The sequence below is a fragment of the Nerophis ophidion genome, linkage group LG13 (assembly GCF_033978795.1).
Source record: "Nerophis ophidion isolate RoL-2023_Sa linkage group LG13, RoL_Noph_v1.0, whole genome shotgun sequence".
Classification (NCBI taxonomy): Eukaryota; Metazoa; Chordata; class Actinopteri; order Syngnathiformes; family Syngnathidae; genus Nerophis; species Nerophis ophidion.
In genome coordinates this window covers 1,971,969-1,998,958 of record NC_084623.1, presented here as the reverse complement: position 1 = coordinate 1,998,958, position 26,990 = coordinate 1,971,969, and the positions used below count along the sequence as shown (strand labels likewise).

Sequence of the window (26,990 nt, the reverse complement as noted above, 5' to 3'; positions counted from 1 at the left end):
GCTGGAAAAGAGCGGGACGAGCCGCCATGTTTGCAGCAGCTTCATGAAAGTCTCAGCGTGCTTACGGTACCTTGATAAAAGTCTCAGTGGGTTTACAGTACCTTGATAAAAGTCTCAGTGGGTTTACAGTACCTTGATAAAAGTCTCAGTGGGTTTACGGTACCTTGATAAAAGTCTCAGTGGGTTTACAGTACCTTGATAAGAGTCTCAGCGTGCTCACGGTACCTTGATAAAAGTCTCAGTGGGTTTACAGTACCTTGATAAAAGTCTCAGTGGGTTTACAGTACCTTGATAAAAGTCTCAGCGTGCTTACAGTACCTTGATAAAAGTCTCTGCGTGCTTACAGTACCTTGATAAAAGTCTCAGTGGGTTTTCAGTACCTTGATAAAAGTCTCAGTGGGTTTACGGTACCTTGATAAAAGTCTCAGTGGGTTTACAGTACCTTGATAAAAGTCTCAGTGGGTTTACGGTACCTTGATAAAAGTCTCAGTGGGTTTACGGTACCTTGATAAAAGTCTCAGTGGGTTTACAGTACCTTGATAAGAGTCTCAGCGTGCTCACGGTACCTTGATAAAAGTCTCAGTGGGTTTACAGTACCTTGATAAAAGTCTCAGTGGGTTTACAGTACCTTGATAAAAGTCTCAGCGTGCTTACAGTACCTTGATAAAAGTCTCTGCGTGCTTACAGTACCTTGATAAAAGTCTCAGTGGGTTTACGGTTCCTTGATAAAAGTCTCAGTGGGTTTTCAGTACCTTGATAAAAGTCTCAGTGGGTTTACAGTACCTTGATAAGAGTCTCAGCGTGCTTACGGTACCTTGATAAAAGTCTCAGCGTGCTTACAGTACCTTGATAAAAGTCTCAGTGGGTTTACAGTACCTTGATAAGAGTCTCAGCGTGCTTACGGTACCTTGATAAAAGTCTCAGCGTGTTTACGGTACCTTGATAAAAGTCTCAGTGGGTTTACAGTACCTTGATAAAAGTCTCAGCGTGCTTACGGTACCTTGATAAAAGTCTCAGCGTGCTTACAGTACCTTGATAAAAGTCTCAGTGGGTTTACAGTACCTTGATAAAAGTCTCAGTGGGTTTACAGTACCTTGATAAGAGTCTCAGCGTGCTCACGGTACCTTGATAAAAGTCTCAGCGTGTTTACGGTACCTTGATAAAAGTCTCAGCGTGTTTACGGTACCTTGATAAAAGTCTCAGTGGGTTTACAGTACCTTGATAAAAGTCTCAGCGTGCTTACAGTACCTTGATAAAAGTCTCAGTGGGTTTACAGTACCTTGATAAGAGTCTCAGCGTGCTCACGGTACCTTGATAAAAGTCTCAGCGTGCTTACAGTACCTTGATAAAAGTCTCAGCGTGCTTACAGTACCTTGATAAAAGTCTCAGCGTGCTTACAGTACCTTGATAAAAGTCTCAGCGTGTTTACAGTACCTTGATAAAAGTCTCAGCGTGTTTACGGTACCTTGATAAAAGTCTCAGCGTGCTTACAGTACCTTGATAAAAGTCTCAGCGTGTTTACAGTACCTTGATAAAAGTCTCAGCGTGTTTACGGCACCTTGATAAAAGTCTCAGCGTGTTTACAGTACCTTGATAAAAGTCTCAGCGTGTTTACAGTACCTTGATACAAGTCTCAGCGTGTTTACGGTACCTTGATAAAAGTCTCAGCGTGTTTACGGTACCTTGATAAAAGTCTCAGCGTGCTTACGGTACCTTCATAAAAGTCTCAGTGTGTTTACGGTACCTTGATAAAAGTCTCAGCGTGTTTACAGTACCTTGATAAAAGTCTCAGCGTGTTTACAGTACCTTGATAAAAGTCTCAGCGTGCTTACGGTACCTTGATAAAAGTCTCAGCGTGTTTACAGTACCTTGATAAAAGTCTCAGCGTGTTTACAGTACCTTGATAAATGTCTCAGCGTGTTTACAGTACCTTGATAAAAGTCTCAGCGTGTTTACGGTACCTTGATAAAAGTCTCAGCGTGCTTACGGTACCTTCATAAAAGTCTCAGCGTGTTTACGGTACCTTGATAAGAGTCTCAGCGTGCTCACGGTACCTTGATAAAAGTCTCAGCGTGTTTACGGTACCTTGATAAAAGTCTCAGCGTGTTTACGGTACCTTGATAAAAGTCTCAGCGTGTTTACAGTACCTTGATAAAAGTCTCAGCGTGTTTACGGTACCTTGATAAAAGTCTCAGCGTGTTTACAGTACCTTGATACAAGTCTCAGCGTGCTTACGGTACCTTGATAAAAGTCTCAGCGTGTTTACGGTACCTTGATACAAGTCTCAGCGTGTTTACGGTACCTTGATAAAAGTCTCAGCGTGTTTACGGTACCTTGATAAAAGTCTCAGCGTGTTTACGGTACCTTGATAAAAGTCTCAGCGTGTTTACGGTACCTTGATAAAAGTCTCAGCGTGTTTACAGTACCTTGATAAAAGTCTCAGCGTGTTTACGGTACCTTGATAAAAGTCTCAGCGTGTTTACAGTACCTTGATACAAGTCTCAGCGTGCTTACGGTACCTTGATAAAAGTCTCAGCGTGTTTACGGTACCTTGATACAAGTCTCAGCGTGTTTACGGTACCTTCATAAAAGTCTCAACAGCGCCTTTAGCTACGTCCAGATAGCTGGTGCCCAGGTAGCTGCGCTGGTTCATGGAGGCGGAGGTGTCTAGCAGGAAGAGTAAGACGGGCATGGCGGTGCTAACATGGACTTAATGACAGTGGAAACTACAAAAAAATCTTTTGTTCTCCTGTGTCACCTCGGCTAGCTAGCTAGCTAGCCAGCCAGCTAGCTAGCTAGCCGGCTAACTGTCTGTCTCGCGCATTCTTTCCCCCCCAAAAAAGTGTAATAATGAGTGGCGAGGCCTCTGCCGGCCTGACGAACACACAGCCGAGGGGCGGCTCATGAATTGACGAGGGCTTTTAGAGGTACTGGCTCGAATATGGAGTCAATAGTTTAAGTTTCATGGCGACAAAGTGCGCGTGGCTGCTTCTTCCGACACTGGCCGAGCTCAGCAGCCGCACACTCTTTTGCTGAGGCCACGCCTACTCAGGGCACTTTCCACGTCACGTGGGCTCAGCAGCCGCACACTCTTTTGCTGAGGCCACGCCTACTCAGGGCACTTTCCACGTCACGTGGGCTCAGCAGCCGCACACTCTTTTGCTGAGGCCACGCCTACTCAGGGCACTTTCCACGTCACGTGGGCTCAGCAGCCGCACACTCTTTTGCTGAGGCCACGCCTACTCAGGGCACTTTCCACGTCACGTGGGCTCAGCAGCCGCACACTCTTTTGCTGAGGCCACGCCTACTCAGGGCACTTTCCACGTCACGTGGGCTCAGCAGCCGCAAACTCTTTTGCTAAAAGCCTGGCGCCGGGCCACGCCTACTCAGAGCGCCGCGCCCCAATTGGCCCCTCTGCTGAAACTCATTACCATATCCAAATCATTGAAAAGCAGCTCTCCACCCTGCGCATGCTCGCTTCGGAGAAAGCCGACAGTGTTTACGTCTACATATATGATCTTTATTTCTATATATTTGTTTGTGGCGCACTTCGATAGCGCCTGTTTTGCTCATTTGTCGTGATCACTTGTACTTGGTCAAGACTTGACAACAACTCCAGACAATATGGGGACACATTAACCCATAACACGACCTGCTCCACTTTCAAATAGGTCCCAGGCAGCTTACATTTGACGCGAAGGCTTCAAAAAAGACGATTACGTGAAAGCCGAAACTGGTTTCGCTGAACAGTCGCTCAGGAATTGCCATGTTCCCTCACACACCCTGCAGACATCTGATCTCGGACACTTTGATGGCGTCATTAGCTGCTTACTCTTTGCTTCTCATCTACTCCGAGTGTCATGGCAAGCCAGCTTGTGCAATACACTTCTTAATGCGGCTGCTGGGAAAACAAGCACTCCTGCAACAAAAGCAGCGGAAAGTGTCCTGATTATGAAGAGGCGGAAGTTGTTATTGAGTCCACTTGTAATAGTTTAGGAACATATCCTACGTGGTGTGTGCAAATGAAAGGTGCACACGCTGAAGAATCAGTCTTTGCAATTAGTTACCATGAATTGATTAACGTGGACCCCGACTTAAACAAGTTGAAAAACTTATTGGGGTGTTACCATTTAGTGGTCAATTGTACGGAATATGTACTGTACTGTGCAATCTACTAATAATATGTACTGTACTGTGCAATCTACTAATAATATGTACTGTACTGTGCAATCTACTAATACAAGTATCAATCAATCAATCAATCAAAGTTCCAATTCGTGACACAATATAGTCACTTGCAATTCATCATCATTTCAGTACGAAACACACCTGAAGTTAACACCCACTGGGTGTGAGTTTTTCCTTGCCCTCATGTGGGCTCTGTACCGAGGATGTTGTTGTGGTTTGTGCAGCCCTTTGAAACACTTGTGATTTAGGGCTATATCAATAAACATTGATTGATTGATTGATTAATCATCGCTGCAGTCCTATCACTTTGACGCTAAAACAACAATGCCGAGACATATCGGATTAATGTTTTTCTTACACTTCCTGTTCATCTTTTAATCTGAAAAAAGTAAAACCGGATACCATGTTTGTTATTATCCTACTTTTGATGCATCAGACGAACTTGAAATTAAACTCTTCAGCAAAGACCTTACTTTAACACAATTCAGAAATAAAAAAAAAACACATATAGTTAATATTTCACACACTTCTTGTTGTACTTTTAATTTGAATGCCAACAGATCATTTTAAATATCGATTTAAATTCCAATGAAGCAAGAGACGTGTATCAAAATATGTTATTAATGGTTTTCATCTTTTAATCTGAAATTTACAAAAAAATGAAACTGGATATCCCATTTGTTATCATCTGAAATTAGTCATTACAGCAGTAATATTACTTTAACACAATTCAGAAATCATGAATATTTTTACCAACTTCCTGTTGCGTTTTTATTGTGTCATTTAGAAAAAATTGTAACTGGATATCCAGTTTGTTATTATCCTAAGTTAGATGTATCAAACAAACCTGAAATTAATTCTTACAGAAGTATAATACATTTATATGATTTAGAAATCAAAAAAGGACATGTAATTAATATTTCCCCCACTGTGAAATTTAAAAACAAATGTAACTAGATATCCTGTTAGTGTGTCCAAACACCATGGAATATCCTTTTCCTTTTTTATTGTCAACAGATCATTTTAAAGTCGATTTAAACTCAAATGAAATATGAGATGTGTATCAAAACATATCTAATTAATGACTTTCTTACTCTTTCTGTTCATCTCTATGAATTGATGAAGGTGGACCCCGACTTAAACAAGTTGAAAAACTTATTGGGGTGTTACCATTTAGTGGTCAGGTGTACGGAATATGTACTGTACTGTGCAATCTTCTAATTTAAAAGTTTCAATCAATCAATCAATCAATCAATCTTTTTGTCTGAAATTGCCAAAAATGTGCAACCACACACTTTGTTATCATCCTACTTTTGATGTCTGAAACAAACCTGAAATTAGTTCTGTCAGAATTTATGTCAACAAAAGAAAAAGAAGGACGTCGAATCAATGTTGGCCCCCACTTTGGGGTGGTATAGCTCATTTGGTAAATCAACCGTGCCAGCAACTTGAGGGTTGCAGGTTTGATCCCCGCTTCCGCCATCCTAGTCACTGCCGTTGTGTCCTTGGGCAAGACACTTGACCCACCTGCTCCCAGTGCCACCCACACATATTGGGTTTCAATATGTAAAGCGCTTTGAGTCACTAGAGAAAAAACGCTATGTAAATATAATTCACTACGCTTCCGGTGGCGCTTTTTTTTGTGAAAGTCAGAAAAAAAAGTGTAACCGGATATCCTGTTTGCGTGTTCAAACAACGTGTAATATCCCTTTCCTGTTTGAATGTCAAATATCTTTTAAAAGTCGATTCAAAGGTGATCAAAAATATGATTGTCAGTATTTATTTTTTCCTTTGGGTTATTCCGTTTGGTTTAATGTTAACTCCCGTGTCGGAGATGGGCAGCAGTTGTGAAGTAGGGTTAGGGTTATAAGTAAAATAAATAGGTGTTAGCTTTAAAGCTAACACTGGCTACACAAACTGGGAAAATAACTTGGAGTGAGGTGAAGGAAAATGAAAGAATGTTCGAAGAATTTAACACGGCCGTGACGGCTTTATTTTATGAGACAGGAAGTTTTATTTTGGCGACCGGAAGTGCTTGTCCAAGCTGGTAGCGTCATACGTCAGCTGACAGCAGCCAGTGACACCTGTCCGAGTGACACCTGTCCGACTGACGCCGTCGCCGGGGACGTCTCCCACCTCTTTCTCCCGCCTTAGGGCTCAGAAGGCGGACCTCGGAGCCAGCCAGCCGCGGCATGGCGGCCGACATGGAGCCGCGAGCGCAGGTCCGGAAGCCATGTTTGCTGAGCAAGATCGAGGCTTTCCAGGATGTGGTGAGCGCGGCGGTCATCATCCCCAAAGAAGATGGCGTCATCAGCGTCTCTGAGGACAGGTGAGACCTGGATGGAAACTTCCTGTTCACCTGACAGCTAACATGCTAATTAGTGCACCATGCTAACGGAGCTAGCTTCAGCGTTGACCAGCTATAACTACTATGTACATGTACTACCACTACAATGTACATGTACTACCATTACAACCACTACAATGTACATGTACTACCATTACAACCACTACAATGTACATGTACTACCATTACAATGTACATGTACTACCACTACAATGTACATGTACTACCACTACAATGTACATGTACTACCATTACAACCACTACAATGTACATGTACTACCATTACAACCACTACAATGTACATGTACTACCATTACAACCACTACAATGTACATGTACAACCACTACAATGTACATGTACTACCATTACAACCACTACAATGTACATGTACTACCATTACAACCACTACAATGTACATGTACTACCACTACAATGTACATGTACTACCATTACAACCACTACAATGTACATGTACAACCACTACAATGTACATGTACTACCATTACAACCACTACAATGTACATGTACTACCACTACAATGTACATGTACTACCATTACAACCACTACAATGTACATGTACTACCATTACAACCACTACAATGTACATGTACTACCATTACAACCACTACAATGTACATGTACAACCACTACTATGTACATGTACTACCATTACAATGTACATGTACTACCACTACAATGTACATGTACTACCATTACAACCACTACAATGTACATGTACTACCATTACAACCACTACAATGTACATGTACTACCATTACAACCACTACAATGTACATGTACTACCATTACAACCACTACAATGTACATGTACTACCATTACAACCACTACAATGTACATGTACTACCATTACAACCACTACAATGTACATGTACTACCATTACAACCACTACAATGTACATGTACTACCATTACAATGTACATGTACTACCACTACAATGTACATGTACTACCATTACAACCACTACAATGTACATGTACTACCATTACAACCACTACAATGTACATGTACTACCACTACAATGTACATGTACTACCACTACAATGTACATGTACTACCATTACAACCACTACAATGTACATGTACTACCACTACAATGTACATGTACTACCATTACAACCACTACAATGTACATGTACTACCATTACAACCACTACAATGTACATGTACTACCATTACAACCACTACAATGTACATGTACTACCACTACAATGTACATGTACTACCATTACAACCACTACAATGTACATGTACTACCATTACAACCACTACAATGTACATGTACTACCATTACAACCACTACTATGTACATGTACTACCATTACAACCACTACTATGTACATGTACTACCATTACAACCACTACAATGTACATGTACTACCATTACAATGTACATGTACTACCACTACAATGTACATGTACTACCACTACAATGTACATGTACTACCATTACAACCACTACAATGTACATGTACTACCATTACAACCACTACTATGTACATGTACTACCATTACAACCACTACAATGTACATGTACTACCACTACAATGTACATGTACTACCATTACAACCACTACAATGTACATGTACTACCATTACAACCACTACTATGTACATGTACTACCATTACAACCACTACAATGTACATGTACTACCACTACAATGTACATGTACTACCACTACAATGTACATGTACTACCATTACAACCACTACAATGTACATGTACTACCATTACAACCACTACAATGTACATGTACTACCACTACAATGTACATGTACTACCATTACAACCACTACAATGTACATGTACTACCATTACAACCACTACTATGTACATGTACTACCATTACAACCACTACAATGTACATGTACTACCATTACAACCACTACAATGTACATGTACTACCATTACAACCACTACAATGTACATGTACTACCATTACAACCACTACAATGTACATGTACTACCATTACAACCACTACAATGTACATGTACTACCATTACAACCACTACAATGTACATGTACTACCATTACAACTACTACAATGTACATGTACTACCATTACAACCACTACAATGTACATGTACTACCATTACAACCACTACAATGTACATGTACTACCATTACAACCACTACAATGTACATGTACTACCATTACAACCACTACAATGTACATGTACTACCATTACAACCACTACAATGTACATGTACTACCATTACAACCACTACACTGTACATGTACTACCATTACAACCACTACACTGTACATGTACTACCATTACAACCACTACACTGTACATGTACTACCATTACAACCACTACAATGTACATGTACTACCATTACAACCACTACAATGTACATGTACTACCGTTACAACCACTACTATGTACATGTACTACCATTACAACCACTACAACGTACATGTACTACCGTTGTAACCACTACACTACAACGTACATGTACTACCGTTGTAACCACTACACTACAACGTACATGTACTACCATTGTAACCACTACACTACAACGTACATGTACTACCATTGTAACCACTACACTACAACGTACATGTACTACCATTGTAACCACTACACTACAACGTACATGTACTACCATTGTAACCACTACACTACAACGTACATGTACTACCATTACAACCACTACAATGTACATGTACTACCATTACAACCACTACAATGTACATGTACTACCATTACAACCACTACAATGTACATGTACTACCATTACAACCACTACAATGTACATGTACTACCATTACAACCACTACAATGTACATGTACTACCATTACAACCACTACAATGTACATGTACTACCATTACAACCACTACAATGTACATGTACTACCATTACAACCACTACACTGTACATGTACTACCATTACAACCACTACACTGTACATGTACTACCATTACAACCACTACAATGTACATGTACTACCATTACAACCACTACAATGTACATGTACTACCGTTACAACCACTACTATGTACATGTACTACCACTACAATGTACATGTACTACCACTACAATGTACATGTACTACCATTACAACCACTACAATGTACATGTACTACCATTACAACCACTACTATGTACATGTACTACCATTACAACCACTACAATGTACATGTACTACCACTACAATGTACATGTACTACCACTACAATGTACATGTACTACCATTACAACCACTACAATGTACATGTACTACCATTACAACCACTACAATGTACATGTACTACCACTACAATGTACATGTACTACCATTACAACCACTACAATGTACATGTACTACCATTACAACCACTACTATGTACATGTACTACCATTACAACCACTACAATGTACATGTACTACCATTACAACCACTACAATGTACATGTACTACCATTACAACCACTACAATGTACATGTACTACCATTACAACCACTACAATGTACATGTACTACCATTACAACCACTACAATGTACATGTACTACCATTACAACCACTACAATGTACATGTACTACCATTACAACTACTACAATGTACATGTACTACCATTACAACCACTACAATGTACATGTACTACCATTACAACCACTACAATGTACATGTACTACCATTACAACCACTACAATGTACATGTACTACCATTACAACCACTACAATGTACATGTACTACCATTACAACCACTACAATGTACATGTACTACCATTACAACCACTACACTGTACATGTACTACCATTACAACCACTACACTGTACATGTACTACCATTACAACCACTACAATGTACATGTACTACCATTACAACCACTACAATGTACATGTACTACCGTTACAACCACTACTATGTACATGTACTACCATTACAACCACTACAACGTACATGTACTACCGTTGTAACCACTACACTACAACGTACATGTACTACCGTTGTAACCACTACACTACAACGTACATGTACTACCGTTGTAACCACTACACTACAACGTACATGTACTACCATTGTAACCACTACACTACAACGTACATGTACTACCATTGTAACCACTACACTACAACGTACATGTACTACCATTGTAACCACTACACTACAACGTACATGTACTACCATTGTAACCACTACACTACAACGTACATGTACTACCATTACAACCACTACAATGTACATGTACTACCATTACAACCACTACAATGTACATGTACTACCATTACAACCACTACAATGTACATGTACTACCATTACAACCACTACAATGTACATGTACTACCATTACAACCACTACAATGTACATGTACTACCATTACAACCACTACAATGTACATGTACTACCATTACAACCACTACAATGTACATGTACTACCATTACAACCACTACACTGTACATGTACTACCATTACAACCACTACACTGTACATGTACTACCATTACAACCACTACAATGTACATGTACTACCATTACAACCACTACAATGTACATGTACTACCGTTACAACCACTACTATGTACATGTAATACCATTACAACCACTACAACGTACATTTACTACCGTTGTAACCACTACACTACAACGTACATGTACTACCGTTGTAACCACTACACTACAACGTACATGTACTACCATTGTAACCACTACAATACAACGTACATGTACTACCATTGTAACCACTACACTACAACGTACATGTACTACCATTGTAACCACTACACTACAACGTACATGTACTACCATTGTAACCACTACACTACAACGTACATGTACTACCATTGTAACCACTACACTACAACGTACATGTACTACCATTGTAACCACTACACTACAACGTACATGTACTACCATTGTAACCACTACACTACAACGTACATGTACTACCGTTGTAACCACTACACTACAACGTACATGTACTACCGTTGTAACCACTACACTACAACGTACATGTACTACCGTTGTAACCACTACACTACAACGTACATGTACTACCGTTGTAACCACTACACTACAACGTACATGTACTACCGTTGTAACCACTACACTACAACGTACATGTACTACCGTTGTAACCACTACACTACAACGTACATGTACTACCGTTGTAACCACTACACTACAACGTACATGTACTACCGTTGTAACCACTACACTACAACGTACATGTACTACCATTGTAACCACTACACTACAACGTACATGTACTACCATTGTAACCACTACACTACAACGTACATGTACTACCGTTGTAACCACTACACTACAACGTACATGTACTACCGTTGTAACCACTACACTACAACGTACATGTACTACCATTGTAACCACTACACTACAACGTACATGTACTACCATTGTAACCACTACACTACAACGTACATGTACTACCATTGTAACCACTACACTACAACGTACATGTACTACCGTTGTAACCACTACACTACAACGTACATGTACTACCGTTGTAACCACTACACTACAACGTACATGTACTACCGTTGTAACCACTACACTACAACGTACATGTACTACCGTTGTAACCACTACACTACAACGTACATGTACTACCATTGTAACCACTACACTACAACGTACATGTACTACCATTGTAACCACTACACTACAACGTACATGTACTACCATTGTAACCACTACACTACAACGTACATGTACTACCATTATTAGTTAGTTAACACACTTACATGAGTTGACTTCAATTGTTGAAGTCAACTTGATGCTTCAGAGAAATGGTGTGTGTGTGTTCCTTGTCTTGCTGTGTGGTGTTGAAGGTGGACACAAGAGGGTTCACTCTGTGCGTGTCTCTCAGCCTCTGAGCACTTTAATTTATTTGACAGCAGAGTTGCACCCACAGAGTGGGGGACTGGCTGCACTGTTGGATTTCATGACTAAAAGTTATTTTGCAATCTCCCAGGACCATCCGTGTTTGGCTGAAGCGGGACAGCGGCCAGTACTGGCCCAGTATCTACCACACCATGCCATGTGAGTCCTCTCCTTGTCCACCAAGTAGGCATGGCACTCATGTTGCACTGCAAGGATGTGCAACATGACTTCCAGCACAGCACTCCACCAAAAGATGTCACCGCTCATCAGCTGTAATAACGATAATATATATATTGATATAATAATTATTTAAATATATATATATATAATATACATATATATATATATCATTTATACATATAATAATTATATATATATATATATATGTATGTATATATGTATGGATGTGTATTAGGGCTGCAACTAACGATTGATTTGATAATCGATTAATCCGTCGATTATTACTTCGATAATCGATTAATAATGGGATAAAAGAGACCAACTACATTTCTATCCTTTCCAATACTTTATTGTAAAAAAACAGCATACTTAGACTTAGACAAACTTTAATGATCCACAAGGGAAATTGTTCTGGCATCATGTCCTTTCGACTTGCCAAATAAAACAAGGCAAGTGTTACAAAAATGTATTTTTTTTTTATAAAGTGCACCATTGCCTGCACAACAGGGGAATTTCAAACCTGGCTACTACTATTCCAACCATTCTGCAATGTTGGATGCTGAATGCCTGTCCTCTAGTGGTGTGGTCGTAAGGCAGATTGACTTCATGTTCCATTCCTCTCCAATGTAGTGGCATGTATTGCCAAGGTAGGCTACACTTGTCCACACATCAGTAGTAAGAGAAATGTTGCTCTGGGTGGCTTTTATGTCAGTCTACACTGGATGGAATGTCCGCTCGTACTTCCTCTCCATCAGTTTGGTAAAATGGTTCCTCGAGGGAAGAGTGTAACCAGGGTTGAGGACGTGAATCATTTGTCTAAAACCTTCATCCTCCACCATTGATAGTGGCCTCATGTCAGTTAGCAACATTTACAGGATAGCATCGGTCAATGCAGCCGCTTGCTGTGGTGTGCACACCTTCCTTTGTACCAAGTCTCTAATGCTGCCTTGTTTCTTTCTAAAATGAGAGAAACCATATTATGAAGGTACATAGTAGCATCTTTTACATGTAACTCAATACACACCCAGTTGATTTCATTAATCATTTCTGACGTAAGAGACAAATACGCCACCACATTAAAAAAACAGCTAAATTAAATAAATGGACATTGGAGTTGCAGAATACACCAATAACAACACAGAAATGTAACTTATCAGATCAAAACTGGATCAGATATAGTACATGTTTCTGTTGTGAATAATAAAGGATTCACTTTAAGCTGCCTGTGAATAATAGCATGAAATATTCCAGCACCTTCATAACGTTTAGTTATACTAAAGCGTCACTCAAGTCTAAATAGATTTATATAGCTTTATTAGGCCCGGCTACATTAATCCATTATGAAACCAACCTGAGATATTTCTGTCCGTTACAATTTATACCTGCGTTTTCTCTCTCAAAACGGAGTCAAATGTGCCGGAGACACATTATCAGCACAGCGTTGCAACAAAGACAGAACGTTAAAGTTACTGACAAAAAAAGCTGAACTTATGAATGACTGCCTGTTGCGACTCAAAACAACAAAGAAAATGAAGTCACCGCACTATCCAAAAAGTTCCTAACACTCTGAAAGTTCATACACAACAGTTGCTGCAGCGCTGCTTAAAAAAAAATCTCCTGGTTAACAAAAGCTTAAAAAGACACAAAGATGGACAACGGATGAATGTACTCAGACTGTGGACTTTAAAAAGTTACGTGGCGTGAGTTCTCTTCATCCATGGCTTTTCTTCCGGTGCTGCTGAAGCAATGTTGTCCTTCCGTGCAGGAAATGTCTTCTTTGAAGTCTTTCAAGTCAAGTGTTCCGACACTTTGGACGACTTATGTCGTAGACTTTTCTCCATTGAAGCAGTAACCTCGAGATCTTTCACCCCTCAACTATCCGTACTGTTTCCCTCCGCCATTTTTCAAACGTTACCACAAAAGAGACGGCGTGCACATGACACATCATTGGCTGGCTCACTGCCACCACATGAGATTATTGTTTTTAGCTCTTTGTAGATGTTGCAGTTTATAAATAATGGTTTAGGGGGGGCGGGGAGGGGAAAGCCTCCGCCCATGCGCATTGCATACATCTAACGAATCGATGACTAAATTAATCGCCGACTATTTTTACAATCGATTTTAATCGATTAGTTGTTGCAGCCCTAATGTGTATATATATATATATGTATGTATATATATATATATATATATATATATATATTGTAGCACGTTGGTAGAGGGGTTAGTGCGTCTTCCTCACAATACGAAGGTCCTGCAGTCCTGGGTTCAATCCCAGGCTCGGGTTCTTTCCGTGTGGAGTTTGCATGTTCTCCCCGTGACTGCGTGGGTTCCCTCCGGGTACTCCGGCTTCCTCCCACCTCCAAAGACATGCACCTGGGGATAGGTTGATTGGGAACACTAAATTGGCCCTGGTGTGTGAATGTTGTCTGTCTATCTGTGTTGGCCCTGCGATGAGGTGGCGACTTGTCCAGGGTGTACCCTGACTTCCGCCCGATTGTAGCTGATATATATATTTATATTAGGGCTGGGCGATATTGGCTTTTATTAATATCGCAATATTTCTATGCCATATTGCGATATACGATGTATATATTTTGCCTTGGCCTTGAATGAAGACTTGATGCATATAATGACAGCAGTATGATGATTCTATGTGTCTACATTCAAACATTCTTCTTCATACTGCATTCATATATGCACATTTTAAACTTTCATGCAGAGAGGGAAATCACAACTAAGTCAATTGACCAAAAGTGTATTTATTAAATACTCTTCATTCTCTCACGGGTGACTTTTTAAATGAAAGAACAAATGAATAGTGTTGCTACCTTTTTGTAGTAACACTTCTGCTGCATACTTTGCATTGATTGATTGAGACTTTTAGTAGATTGCACAGTACAGTGCATATTCTCTACAATTGACCACTAAATGGTAACACCCGAGTAAGTTTTTCAACTTGTTTAAGTCGAGGTCCACGTTAATCGATTGATGGTAGAAATATATACTATCAGCATAATACAGTCATCACACAGGTTCATCATCATAGTATATACATTGAATGATGTACATTATTGATGGTAGAAATATATACTATCAGCATAATACAGTCATCACACAGGTTCATCATCATAGTATATACATTGAACAGCATATTGCTGTTGTCTGCTGAATATCTTCCCACTTGAAGCCAAACCACCGCCAGATGATGGACCCCCTGCTCTTTATGTCGGGCATTTATTGTTCTTCCTCCATTTGTGATAAGTTTCGCACCATCTCTCTCTCTGATCGGCGAGAGCTATGAGGCTAGACTCGCGAGAGTATGTGACGCATGTAAGAAGGCGGGCTTGTTTACCGTATCTGTCAGAATGAGAGACGAGGAGGAGTGAGAAACGTCTGTTGTGTAATGCCTACCGAGGATGTCGTAGTGGTTTTTGTTGTGGTTTGTACAGCCCTTTGAGACACTAGTGATTTAGGGCTATATAAGTAAACATTGATTGATTCAAAGCTCTCACTGATGGAAGGAGGTTTTGGCTCCAAATCTCAGGATACATGGCCCCAATCATTCTTTCCTTAACACGGATCAATCGTCCTGTCCCCTTAGCAGAAAAACAGCCCCATAGCATGATGTTTCCACCCCCATGCTTCACAGTAGGTTTGGTGTTCTTGGGATGCAACTCAGTATTATTTTTCCTCAAAACACGACGAGTTGAGTTTATACCAAAAGTTCTATTTTGGTTTCATCTGACCACATGACATTCTCCCAATCCTCTGCTGTATCATCCATGTATCCATTTTGGTATCAACTCAACTGCTGGTGTTTGGAGGAAGAAGAATACTGAGTTGCAAACCAAGAACACCATACCTACTGTGAAGCATGGGGGTGGAAACATCATGCTTTGGGGCTGTTTTTCTGCTAAGGGGACAGGACGATTGATCCGTGTTAAGGAAAGAATGAATGGGGCCATGTATCCTGAGATTTGGAGCCAAAACCTCCTTCCATCAGTGAGAGCTTTGAATCAATCAATGTTTACTTATATAGCCCTAAATCACTAGTGTCTCAAAGGGCTGTACAAACCACAACACAAACCACTACGACATCCTCGGTAGGCCCACAGAAGGACAAGGAAAACTCACACCCAGTGGGACGTCAGTGACAATGATGACTTTGAGAACCTTGGAGAGGACGAAAGCAATGGATGTCGAATGGTTGACCAAATACTTATTTTCCACTATAATTTACAAATAATTTCTTTAAAATTCCTACAATGTGAATTCCTGGATTTTGTCTCTCACAGTTGAAGTGTACCTATGATGAAAATGACAGACCTCTGTCATCATTTGAAGTGGGAGAACTTGCACAATCGCTGGCTGACTAAATACTTTTCTGCCCCACTGTATGTATGTAAATGTCCAAACATTCACACATGTAAGGTAATTCACAAAATAATCATCTATTTATCGTTAATGTATTTATATTATTGTTTCCAAACACTGTAATTAGTGTATTTACTGGGATAATACATTCATTCTAATATGTACAGTATGTATCAATATTTATTTTACTTTTTGTCTACAAACACTCCAATGAAACACAAATGCCCTCCATTTAGAATATTTGGGTAAAGAAATTAATTTTTTCCAACATGTTCAATCATTTGAAAAGAGTTGTACTTCCTGTTTACGTTTGAAAAGAGTTGTACTTCTTGTCTACGTTTGAAAAGAATTGTACTTCCTGTTTACATTTGAAAAGAATTGTACTTCCTGTTTACGTTTGAAAAGAGTTGTACTTCTTGTTTACGTTTGAAAAGAGTTGTACTTCCTGTTTACGTTTGAAAAGAGTTGTACTTCCTGTTTACGTTTGAAAAGAGTTGTACTTGCTGTTTACGTTTGAAAAGAGTTGTACTTCCTGTTTACGTTTGAAAAGAGTTGTACTTCCTGTTTACGTTTGAAAAGAGTTGTACTTGCTGTTTACGTTTGAAAAGAGTTGTACTTGCTGTTTACGTTTGAAAAGAGTTGTACTTCTTGTTTACGTTTGAAAAGAGTTGTACTTCCTGTTTACGTTTGAAAAGAGTTGTACTTCCTGTTTACGTTTGAAAAGAGTTGTACTTGCTGTTTACGTTTGAAAAGAGTTGTACTTCCTGTTTACGTTTGAAAAGAGTTGTACTTCCTGTTTACGTTTGAAAAGAGTTGTACTTGCTGTTTACGTTTGAAAAGAGTTGTACTTCCTGTTTACGTTTAAAAAGAGTTGTACTTGCTGTTTACGTTTGAAAAGAGTTGTACTTCCTGTTTACGTTTAAAAAGAGTTGTACTTCCTGTTTACGTTTGAAAAGAGTTGTACTTGCTGTTTACGTTTGAAAAGAGTTGTACTTGCTGTTTACGTTTAAAAAGAGTTGTACTTCCTGTTTACGTTTAAAAAGAGTTGTACTTCCTGTTTACGTTTGAAAAGAGTTGTACTTGCTGTTTACGTTTGAAAAGAGTTGTACTTGCTGTTTACATTTGAAAAGAGTTGTACTTGCTGTTTACGTTTGAAAAGAGTTGTACTTGCTGTTTACGTTTGAAAAGAGTTGTACTTCCTGTTTACGTTTAAAAAGAGTTGTACTTGCTGTTTACGTTTGAAAAGAGTTGTACTTGCTGTTTACGTTTGAAAAGAGTTGTACTTGCTGTTTACGTTTGAAAAGAGTTGTACTTCCTGTTTACGTTTAAAAAGAGTTGTACTTGCTGTTTACGTTTGAAAAGAGTTGTACTTGCTGTTTACGTTTGAAAAGAGTTGTACTTCCTGTTTACGTTTGAAAAGAGTTGTACTTCCTGTTTACGTTTAAAAAGAGTTGTACTTGCTGTTTACGTTTGAAAAGAGTTGTACTTCCTGTTTACGTTTGAAAAGAGTTGTACTTGCTGTTTACGTTTGAAAAGAGTTGTACTTGCTGTTTACGTTTGAAAAGAGTTGTACTTCCTGTTTACGTTTGAAAAGAGTTGTACTTGCTGTTTACGTTTAAAAAGAGTTGTACTTGCTGTTTACGTTTAAAAAGAGTTGTACTTCCTGTTTACGTTTAAAAAGAGTTGTACTTCCTGTTTACGTTTGAAAAGAGTTGTACTTGCTGTTTACGTTTGAAAAGAGTTGTACTTCCTGTTTACGTTTGAAAAGAGTTGTACTTCCTGTTTACGTTTAAAAAGAGTTGTACTTGCTGTTTACGTTTGAAAAGAGTTGTACTTGCTGTTTACGTTTGAAAAGAGTTGTACTTCCTGTTTATGTTTGAAAAGAGTTGTACTTCCTGTTTACGTTTGAAAAGAGTTGTACTTGCTGTTTGCAACTTGCATTGACTCAGACGAGGAGTGTGCCCTCATGTGTGTGTGCTAGGTATTCTTGTGAGTTCTGAAGTATTTCTCTGTTACTTTGGACTAAGTGTCTACCACTTTGCTGTAATAACCATGAACTTGTCTTGTGCCTCAGCCGCGTGCTCCTGCATGACCTTTAACCCTGAGACCAGGAGGCTGCTGGTGGGCACGGAGACTGGCAGCGTGTGTGTGAGTAAGATGAGTAGCAATGGTCTGTTCCAGTGTCCAACTGTGGCCAGCAGGCACTCTGCTGTGTGTTCAGGAGTTTGTCCTGGCAGAGGACTACAACAAGATGGCGGCCACACACACCTACCAGGGTGAGTGAGGCTCCTCCTTTTACACTTACTACTATTTTGTCATCCAAATATTGTTCACCAGTGTGGAATGTTGGAAAAGTTGTTTTGGTCACAATAGTTGATGAAGTTCAGATGATGACACAGTAAGTCCAATGATGCAGACTCGATTGTTCCTGGCAGACTTAGGAAGTGTAAGTTATATGTAAATAGAATACTTGTTTCTATTGACTCATGTCACCTTCTGTTCTTCAATCATTATTACCTATCATGTATAAATGGATGTATAGTACTTTATTGATTCCTGGAGGGGAGTTCCCTTTAGGAAAATGAAGAGCTTAGCTGTTGTGTAGCTGCCCTTTAGTGGACACCCCTGCAGTTATGTTCAATCATCCACTTCTCCTCGCTGAATGAAGGTGGTGAAGAATTGGAAGTGAAGGCAGACTTTAATCATGAATAAATGAAGGCAAGATTACATGAATGGGGGGGCTGAATTCCCCCCAGGGATCAAGAAAGTACCTTCTATTCTATTCTAGGAATAAAGGCAGACTAGATGAATGAAGGCAAGGTTGGATGAATGAATGAATGAAGGCAAGGTTGGATGAATGAATGAATGAAGGCAAGGTTGGATGAATGAATGAAGGCAATGTTAGATGAATGAATGAAGGCAATGTTAGATGAATGAATGAAGGCAATGTTAGATGAATGAATGAGGGCTGTGCTGTGTAGCCCACCAGGGTAGAGTGACGGTGGTGCTGTTGGTGCTGGAGATGGAGTGGCTCCTCAGTGCAGCTCAAGACAAGAAACTCACCTGGCACTGTTCTGAGAGCAGCCAGCACCTGGGGGAATACCACACTGCATCATGGGTAACTGCTATACAGTATCCTTTCATATCATGATTATATTACCACACTGCATCATGGGTAACTGCTATATCATGATTATATTACCACACTGCATCATGGGTAACTGCTATATCATGATTATATTACCACACTGCATCATGGGTAACTGCTATATCATGATTATATTACCACACTGCATCATGGGTAACTGCTATATCATGATTATATTACCACACTGCATCATGGGTAACTGCCGTACAGTATCCATTGATACGATGATGATGATGATGATGATGATGATTTCTATTGCAATTAGAGGCCTCCTCAGCCTGTGTACAAATATGACAACAAAGATATTTCCAAAAATATACTGTTGTCATTTTCCATCGTATATGTCAAGAGTTTATTCTGTCTTGACACTTTGCTTTAAAGCACCTTGTAATGGAAGGTCCCGGAAGGACAGTTGAGGTGAAGGTATCTCATTAATCCAGGCTTGTGATTGGACGCTGGACATAGTTTAGTTTCCTACCTTGACCTCCTCCCAGGTTTGATGTGGAGACCAGACACGCCTTTGTGGGCGACCATTCAGGTCAGGTGACCATCTTGAAGCTGGATCAGGACACCTGCAGCCTGGTCACCACCTTTAAGGGTCACACAGGTACGTGCATCACATCGTCACCACCTTTAAGGGTCACACAGGTACGTGCATCACACCGTCACCACCTTTAAAGGTCACACAGGTACGTGCATCACATCGTCACCACCTTTAAGGGTCACACAGGTACGTGCATCACATCGTCACCACCTTTAAGGGTCACACAGGTACGTGCATCACATCGTCACCACCTTTAAGGGTCACACAGGTACGTGCATCACATCGTCACCACCTTTAAGGGTCACACAGGTACGTGCATCACACCGTCACCACCTTTAAGGGTCACACAGGTACGTGCATCACACCGTCACCACCTTTAAGGGTCACACAGGTACGTGCATCACACCGTCACCACCTTTAAGGGTCACACAGGTACGTGCATCACACCGTCACCACCTTTAAGGGTCACACAGGTACGTGCATCACACCGTCACCACCTTTAAGGGTCACACAGGTACGTGCATCACATCGTCACCACCTTTAAGGGTCACACAGGTACGTGCATCACACCGTCACCACCTTTAAGGGTCACACAGGTACGTGCATCACATCGTCACCACCTTTAAGGGTCACACAGGTACGTGCATCACACCGTCACCACCTTTAAGGGTCACACAGGTACGTGCATCACACCGTCACCACCTTTAAGGGTCACACAGGTACGTGCATCACACCGTCACCACCTTTAAGGGTCACACAGGTACGTGCATCACACCGTCACCACCTTTAAGGGTCACACAGGTACGTGCATCACATCGTCACCACCTTTAAGGGTCACACAGGTACGTGCATCACACCGTCACCACCTTTAAGGGTCACACAGGTACGTGCATCACACCGTCACCACCTTTAAGGGTCACACAGGTACGTGCATCACACCGTCACCACCTTTAAGGGTCACACAGGTACGTGCATCACACCGTCACCACCTTTAAGGGTCACACAGGTACGTGCATCACATCGTCACCACCTTTAAGGGTCACACAGGTACGTGCATCACACCGTCACCACCTTTAAGGGTCACACAGGTACGTGCATCACATCGTCACCACCTTTAAGGGTCACACAGGTACGTGCATCACACCGTCACCACCTTTAAGGGTCACACAGGTACGTGCATCACACCGTCACCACCTTTAAGGGTCACACAGGTACGTGCATCACACCGTCACCACCTTTAAGGGTCACACAGGTACGTGCATCACACCGTCACCACCTTTAAGGGTCACACAGGTACGTGCATCACACCGTCACCACCTTTAAGGGTCACACAGGTACGTGCATCACACCGTCACCACCTTTAAGGGTCACACAGGTACGTGCATCACACCGTCACCACCTTTAAGGGTCACACAGGTACGTGCATCACACCGTCACCACCTTTAAGGGTCACACAGGTACGTGCATCACACCGTCACCACCTTTAAGGGTCACACAGGTACGTGCATCACACCGTCACCACCTTTAAGGGTCACACAGGTACGTGCATCACACCGTCACCACCTTTAAGGGTCACACAGGTACGTGCATCACATCGTCACCACCTTTAAGGGTCACACAGGTACGTGCATCACACCGTCACCACCTTTAAGGGTCACACAGGTACGTGCATCACATCGTCACCACCTTTAAGGGTCACACAGGTACGTGCATCACATCGTCACCACCTTTAAGGGTCACACAGGTACGTGCATCACACCGTCACCACCTTTAAGGGTCACACAGGTACGTGCATCACACCGTCACCACCTTTAAGGGTCACACAGGTACGTGCATCACATCGTCACCACCTTTAAGGGTCACACAGGTACGTGCATCACATCGTCACCACCTTTAAGGGTCACACAGGTACGTGCATCACACCGTCACCACCTTTAAGGGTCACACAGGTACGTGCATCACACCGTCACCACCTTTAAGGGTCACACAGGTACGTGCATCACACCGTCACCACCTTTAAGGGTCACACAGGTACGTGCATCACATCGTCACCACCTTTAAGGGTCACACAGGTACGTGCATCACATCGTCACCACCTTTAAGGGTCACACAGGTACGTGCATCACACCGTCACCACCTTTAAGGGTCACACAGGTACGTGCATCACATCGTCACCACCTTTAAGGGTCACACAGGTACGTGCATCACATCGTCACCACCTTTAAGGGTCACACAGGTACGTGCATCACACCGTCACCACCTTTAAGGGTCACACAGGTACGTGCATCACACCGTCACCACCTTTAAGGGTCACACAGGTACGTGCATCACACCGTCACCACCTTTAAGGGTCACACAGGTACGTGCATCACACCGTCACCACCTTTAAGGGTCACACAGGTACGTGCATCACACCGTCACCACCTTTAAGGGTCACACAGGTACGTGCATCACACCGTCACCACCTTTAAGGGTCACACAGGTACGTGCATCACACCGTCACCACCTTTAAGGGTCACACAGGTACGTGCATCACACCGTCACCACCTTTAAGGGTCACACAGGTACGTGCATCACACCGTCACCACCTTTAAGGGTCACACAGGTACGTGCATCACACCTGGATTGGATTTGAACACTTTATCATGTCATAACTAGTATACATTATAACTATAGGCGGGGTCTACTTATGATGAGTGACATGGTTGGAGGCGGGGTCTACTTATGATGAGTGACATGGTTGGAGGCGGGGTCTACTTATGATGAGTGACATGGTTGGAGGCGGGGTCTACTTATGATGAGTGACATGGTTGGAGGCGGGGTCTACTTATGATGAGTGACATGGTTGGAGGCGGGGTCTACTTATGATGAGTGACATGGTTGGAGGCGGGGTCTACTTATGATGAGTGACATGGTTGGAGGCGGGGTCTACTTATGATGAGTGACATGGTTGGAGGCGGGGTCTACTTATGATGAGTGACATGGTTGGAGGCGGGGTCTACTTATGATGAGTGACATGGTTGGAGGCGGGGTCTACTTATGATGAGTGACATGGTTGGAGGCGGGGTCTACTTATGATGAGTGACATGGTTGGAGGCGGGGTCTACTTATGATGAGTGACATGGTTGGAGGCGGGGTCTACTTATGATGAGTGACATGGTTGGAGGCGGGGTCTACTTATGATGAGTGACATGGTTGGAGGCGGGGTCTACTTATGATGAGTGACATGGTTGGAGGCGGGGTCTAATGATGAGTGACATGGTTGGAGGCGGGTTCTACTTATGATGAGTGACATGGTTGGAGGCGGGGTCTACTTATGATGAGTGACATGGTTGGAGGCGGGGTCTACTTATGATGAGTGACATGGTTGGAGGCGGGGTCTACTTATGATGAGTGACATGGTTGGAGGCGGGGTCTACTTATGATGAGTGACATGGTTGGAGGCGGGGTCTACTTATGATGAGTGACATGGTTGGAGGCGGGGTCTACTTATGATGAGTCACATGGTTGGAGGCGGGGTCTAATAAACAGTTGAGAAGTTAGTAGCACAAAGTGGGGGTATGTGGGCGGGGCCAAGTGGACACAGGTGTGTCACTGAGGTGTGTGTGTGTTCAGGTCATGTGACAGCACTGTGCTGGGACCCCTCCCAGAGAGTGTTGTTCTCAGGCAGCTCAGACAAGTCCATCATCATGTGGGACATCGGGGGACACAAAGGCACCGCCATCGAGCTGCAGGGACACAGGTGAGACCACGCCTCTTTTCTCTTCTTCTTAATCCCTCTCTCTCTCTCTGTGTGTGTGTGTGTGTGTGTGTGTGTGTGCAGTGACAGGGTGCAGGGTTTGTGTTACGCCTCACACACTCGCCAGTTGATGTCGTGCAGTGCAGATGGAGCCATGGTCATCTGGAACATGGACGTCAGCAGACAGGAGGTCTGTCTTCAACTCTTCTCTTCTTGGACCACTTCTGTGTGTGTGTGTACTCATTTGTGTGTCTGTATCTCAGTCTGTGTGATCTCATTTGTGTGTGTGTGTGTGTGTGTCTGATACACACACACACACACACACGTGATTCCACACAGACTGAGATACAGATGTGCAAATAATACTTGTACACTCTTTACTACTGGAACATACATCACTCTAGTGTGTGTGTGTGTGTGTGTGTGTGTGTAGACTCCAGAGTGGCAGGACAGTGACTCATGTCAGAAGTGTGAGCAGCCATTCTTCTGGAACTTCAAGCAGATGTGGGACTGCAAGAAGATTGGTTTACGACAGGTACACACCTTTTACACAGCAGGTACACACCTTTTACACAGCAGGTACACACCTTTTACACAGCAGGTACACACCTTTTACACAGTTTTTGGTGGATGTGTAAATGCCACACAGGTGTTTGGTGGAGGTGTGATGGTGTAAATGCCACACAGGTGTTTGGTGGAGGTGTGATGGTGTAAATGCCACACAGGTGTGATGGTGTAAATGCGACACAGGTGTTTGGTGGAGGTGTGATGGTGTACATGCCACACAGGTGTTTGGTGGAGGTGTGATGGTGTAAATGCCACACAGGTGTGATGGTGTAAATGCCACACAGGTGTTTGGTGGAGGTGTGATGGTGTAAATGCCACACAGGTGTGATGGTGTAAATGCGACACAGGTGTTTGGTGGAGGTGTGATGGTGTAAATGCGACACAGGTGTTTGGTGGAGGTGTGATGGTGTAAATGCCACACAGGTGTGATGGTGTAAATGCGACACAGGTGTTTGGTGGAGGTGTGATGGTGTAAATGCCACACAGGTGTGATGGTGTAAATGCGACACAGGTGTTTGGTGGAGGTGTGATGGTGTAAATGCCACACAGGTGTGATGGTGTAAATGCGACACAGGTGACTTGCTGACATGTGACCCTGTGCCCAGCACCATTGCAGGAAGTGCGGGCAGGCGCTGTGCAACAGGTGTTCCTCCAAGCGCTCCACCATCCCGCTCATGGGCTTTGAGTTCCAGGTGCGCGTGTGCGAGGCCTGCCACGCCTCCATCAGCGACCAGGAGTGAGTGTGCCAGGTAGGCCAGGTGTGCCACACGCCCTCATCTCCGTCTCCATCTTGTGTCGCCCTTCAGCCGCGCTCCCACCGCCACATTCCACAGCAGCAAGCATGGCGTGCTGCACATGCACTACGAGCCCACTGGAGGATGTCTGCTCACCTGTGGCGACGACAAGATCATCAAGGTCTCTCTCCTCCTCACCTGCCCCCTCTCCCACCTTTGTGACATCACTTCCTCTGCTGCTTTCTAGCTGTGGGACATGACCCCCGTCGTGTCGTGAGCTCAGACCCGCCCCATCACAAGCTCCTCCCACACGCCGCCAAGTGTCCAGCTGGACAGGGGGTGGAGCCACAGGGATAGCGTGGACGGACTGTGAGTGAAACGTGTGTGTGTGTGTGTGTGTGTGTGTGTGTGTGTGTGTGTGTGTGTGTGTGTGTGTGTGTGTGTGTGTGTGTGTGTGTGTGTGTGTGTGTGTGTGTGTGTGAGTTTCATGGTTAGCACATGAGAGGACTTGGTTAAAGTTGTCCTGGTTAAACTTGCCTTGGTTAAACTTGCCTTGGTTAAACTTGCCTTGGTTAAAGTTGTCCTGGTTAAACTTGCCTTGGTTAAAGTTATCCTGGTTAAACTTGCCTTGGTTAAAGTTATCCTGGTTAAACTTGCCTTGGTTAAAGTTGTCCTGGTTAAACTTGCCTTGGTTAAACTTGCCTTGGTTAAAGTTGTCCTGGTTAAACTTGCCTTGGTTAAACTTGCCTTGGTTAAACCTGCCTTGGTTAAAGTTGCCTTGGTTAAAGTTGTCCTGGTTAAACTTGCCTTGGTTAAACTTGCCTTGGTTAAACTTGCCTTGGTTAAACTTGCCTTGGTTAAAGTTGTCCTGGTTAAACTTGCCTTGGTTAAAGTTGTCCTGGTTAAACTTGCCTTGGTTAAAGTTATCCTGGTTAAACTTGCCTTGGTTAAAGTTATCCTGGTTAAACTTGCCTTGGTTAAAGTTATCCTGGTTAAACTTGCCTTGGTTAAAGTTGTCCTGGTTAAACTTGCCTTGGTTAAACTTGCCTTGGTTAAAGTTGTCCTGGTTAAACTTGCCTTGGTTAAACTTGCCTTGGTTAAACCTGCCTTGGTTAAAGTTGTCCTGGTTAAACTTGCCTTGGTTAAACTTGCCTTGGTTAAACTTGCCTTGGTTAAACTTGCCTTGGTTAAACCTGCCTTGGTTAAACTTGCCTTGGTTAAAGTTGTCCTGGTTAAACTTGCCTTGGTTAAACTTGCCTTGGTTAAACTTGCCTTGGTTAAAGTTGCCTTGGTTAAAGTTG

The 26,990-nt window shown here is 42.4% G+C and overlaps 2 protein-coding genes across 5 annotated transcripts in view; one reads left to right on the top strand and one right to left on the bottom strand.

Moving 5' to 3' along the window:
• Positions 1 to 3,036, bottom strand: part of ints6 (integrator complex subunit 6) — a 43,375-nt gene extending 40,339 nt beyond the window's left edge. Inside the window, exon 1 of one of the 2 annotated variants that reach the window (XM_061918174.1) lies at positions 2,582 to 3,036. In XM_061918174.1, coding sequence (XP_061774158.1) covers positions 2,582 to 2,692 — 111 coding nt within the window. In that variant the 5' untranslated portion in view covers positions 2,693 to 3,036. Of the gene's footprint in view, positions 1 to 1,713; positions 1,724 to 2,581 lie in introns of those variants that run through there. The other variant, XM_061918175.1, reaches the window with a different exon arrangement.
• Positions 3,037 to 6,007: 2,971 nt separating this feature from the next.
• Positions 6,008 to 26,330, top strand: wdfy2 (WD repeat and FYVE domain containing 2). 3 transcript variants are annotated; one of them, XR_009809212.1, is made up of 13 exons: positions 6,008 to 6,517; positions 12,492 to 12,559; positions 19,032 to 19,105; positions 19,179 to 19,233; positions 19,939 to 20,089; positions 20,600 to 20,712; positions 24,265 to 24,391; positions 24,473 to 24,578; positions 24,822 to 24,923; positions 25,561 to 25,647; positions 25,762 to 25,870; positions 25,937 to 26,114; positions 26,171 to 26,330. XR_009809212.1 is itself a non-coding variant. In XM_061918172.1 (12 exons), exons 1-12 carry the CDS (start codon positions 6,381 to 6,383, stop codon positions 26,044 to 26,046), a joined length of 1,239 nt encoding a protein of 412 aa, XP_061774156.1. In that variant the 5' UTR covers positions 6,009 to 6,380; the 3' UTR covers positions 26,047 to 26,164. The 3 variants fall into 3 exon arrangements, 2 of the variants coding, with proteins under 2 accessions (XP_061774156.1, XP_061774157.1); XM_061918172.1 differs by lacking the exon at positions 26,171 to 26,330 and having other exon boundaries at positions 6,009 to 6,517; positions 25,937 to 26,164; XM_061918173.1 differs by lacking the exon at positions 26,171 to 26,330 and having other exon boundaries at positions 6,016 to 6,517; positions 25,561 to 25,691; positions 25,937 to 26,129.
• Positions 26,331 to 26,990: the final 660 nt, after the last annotated feature.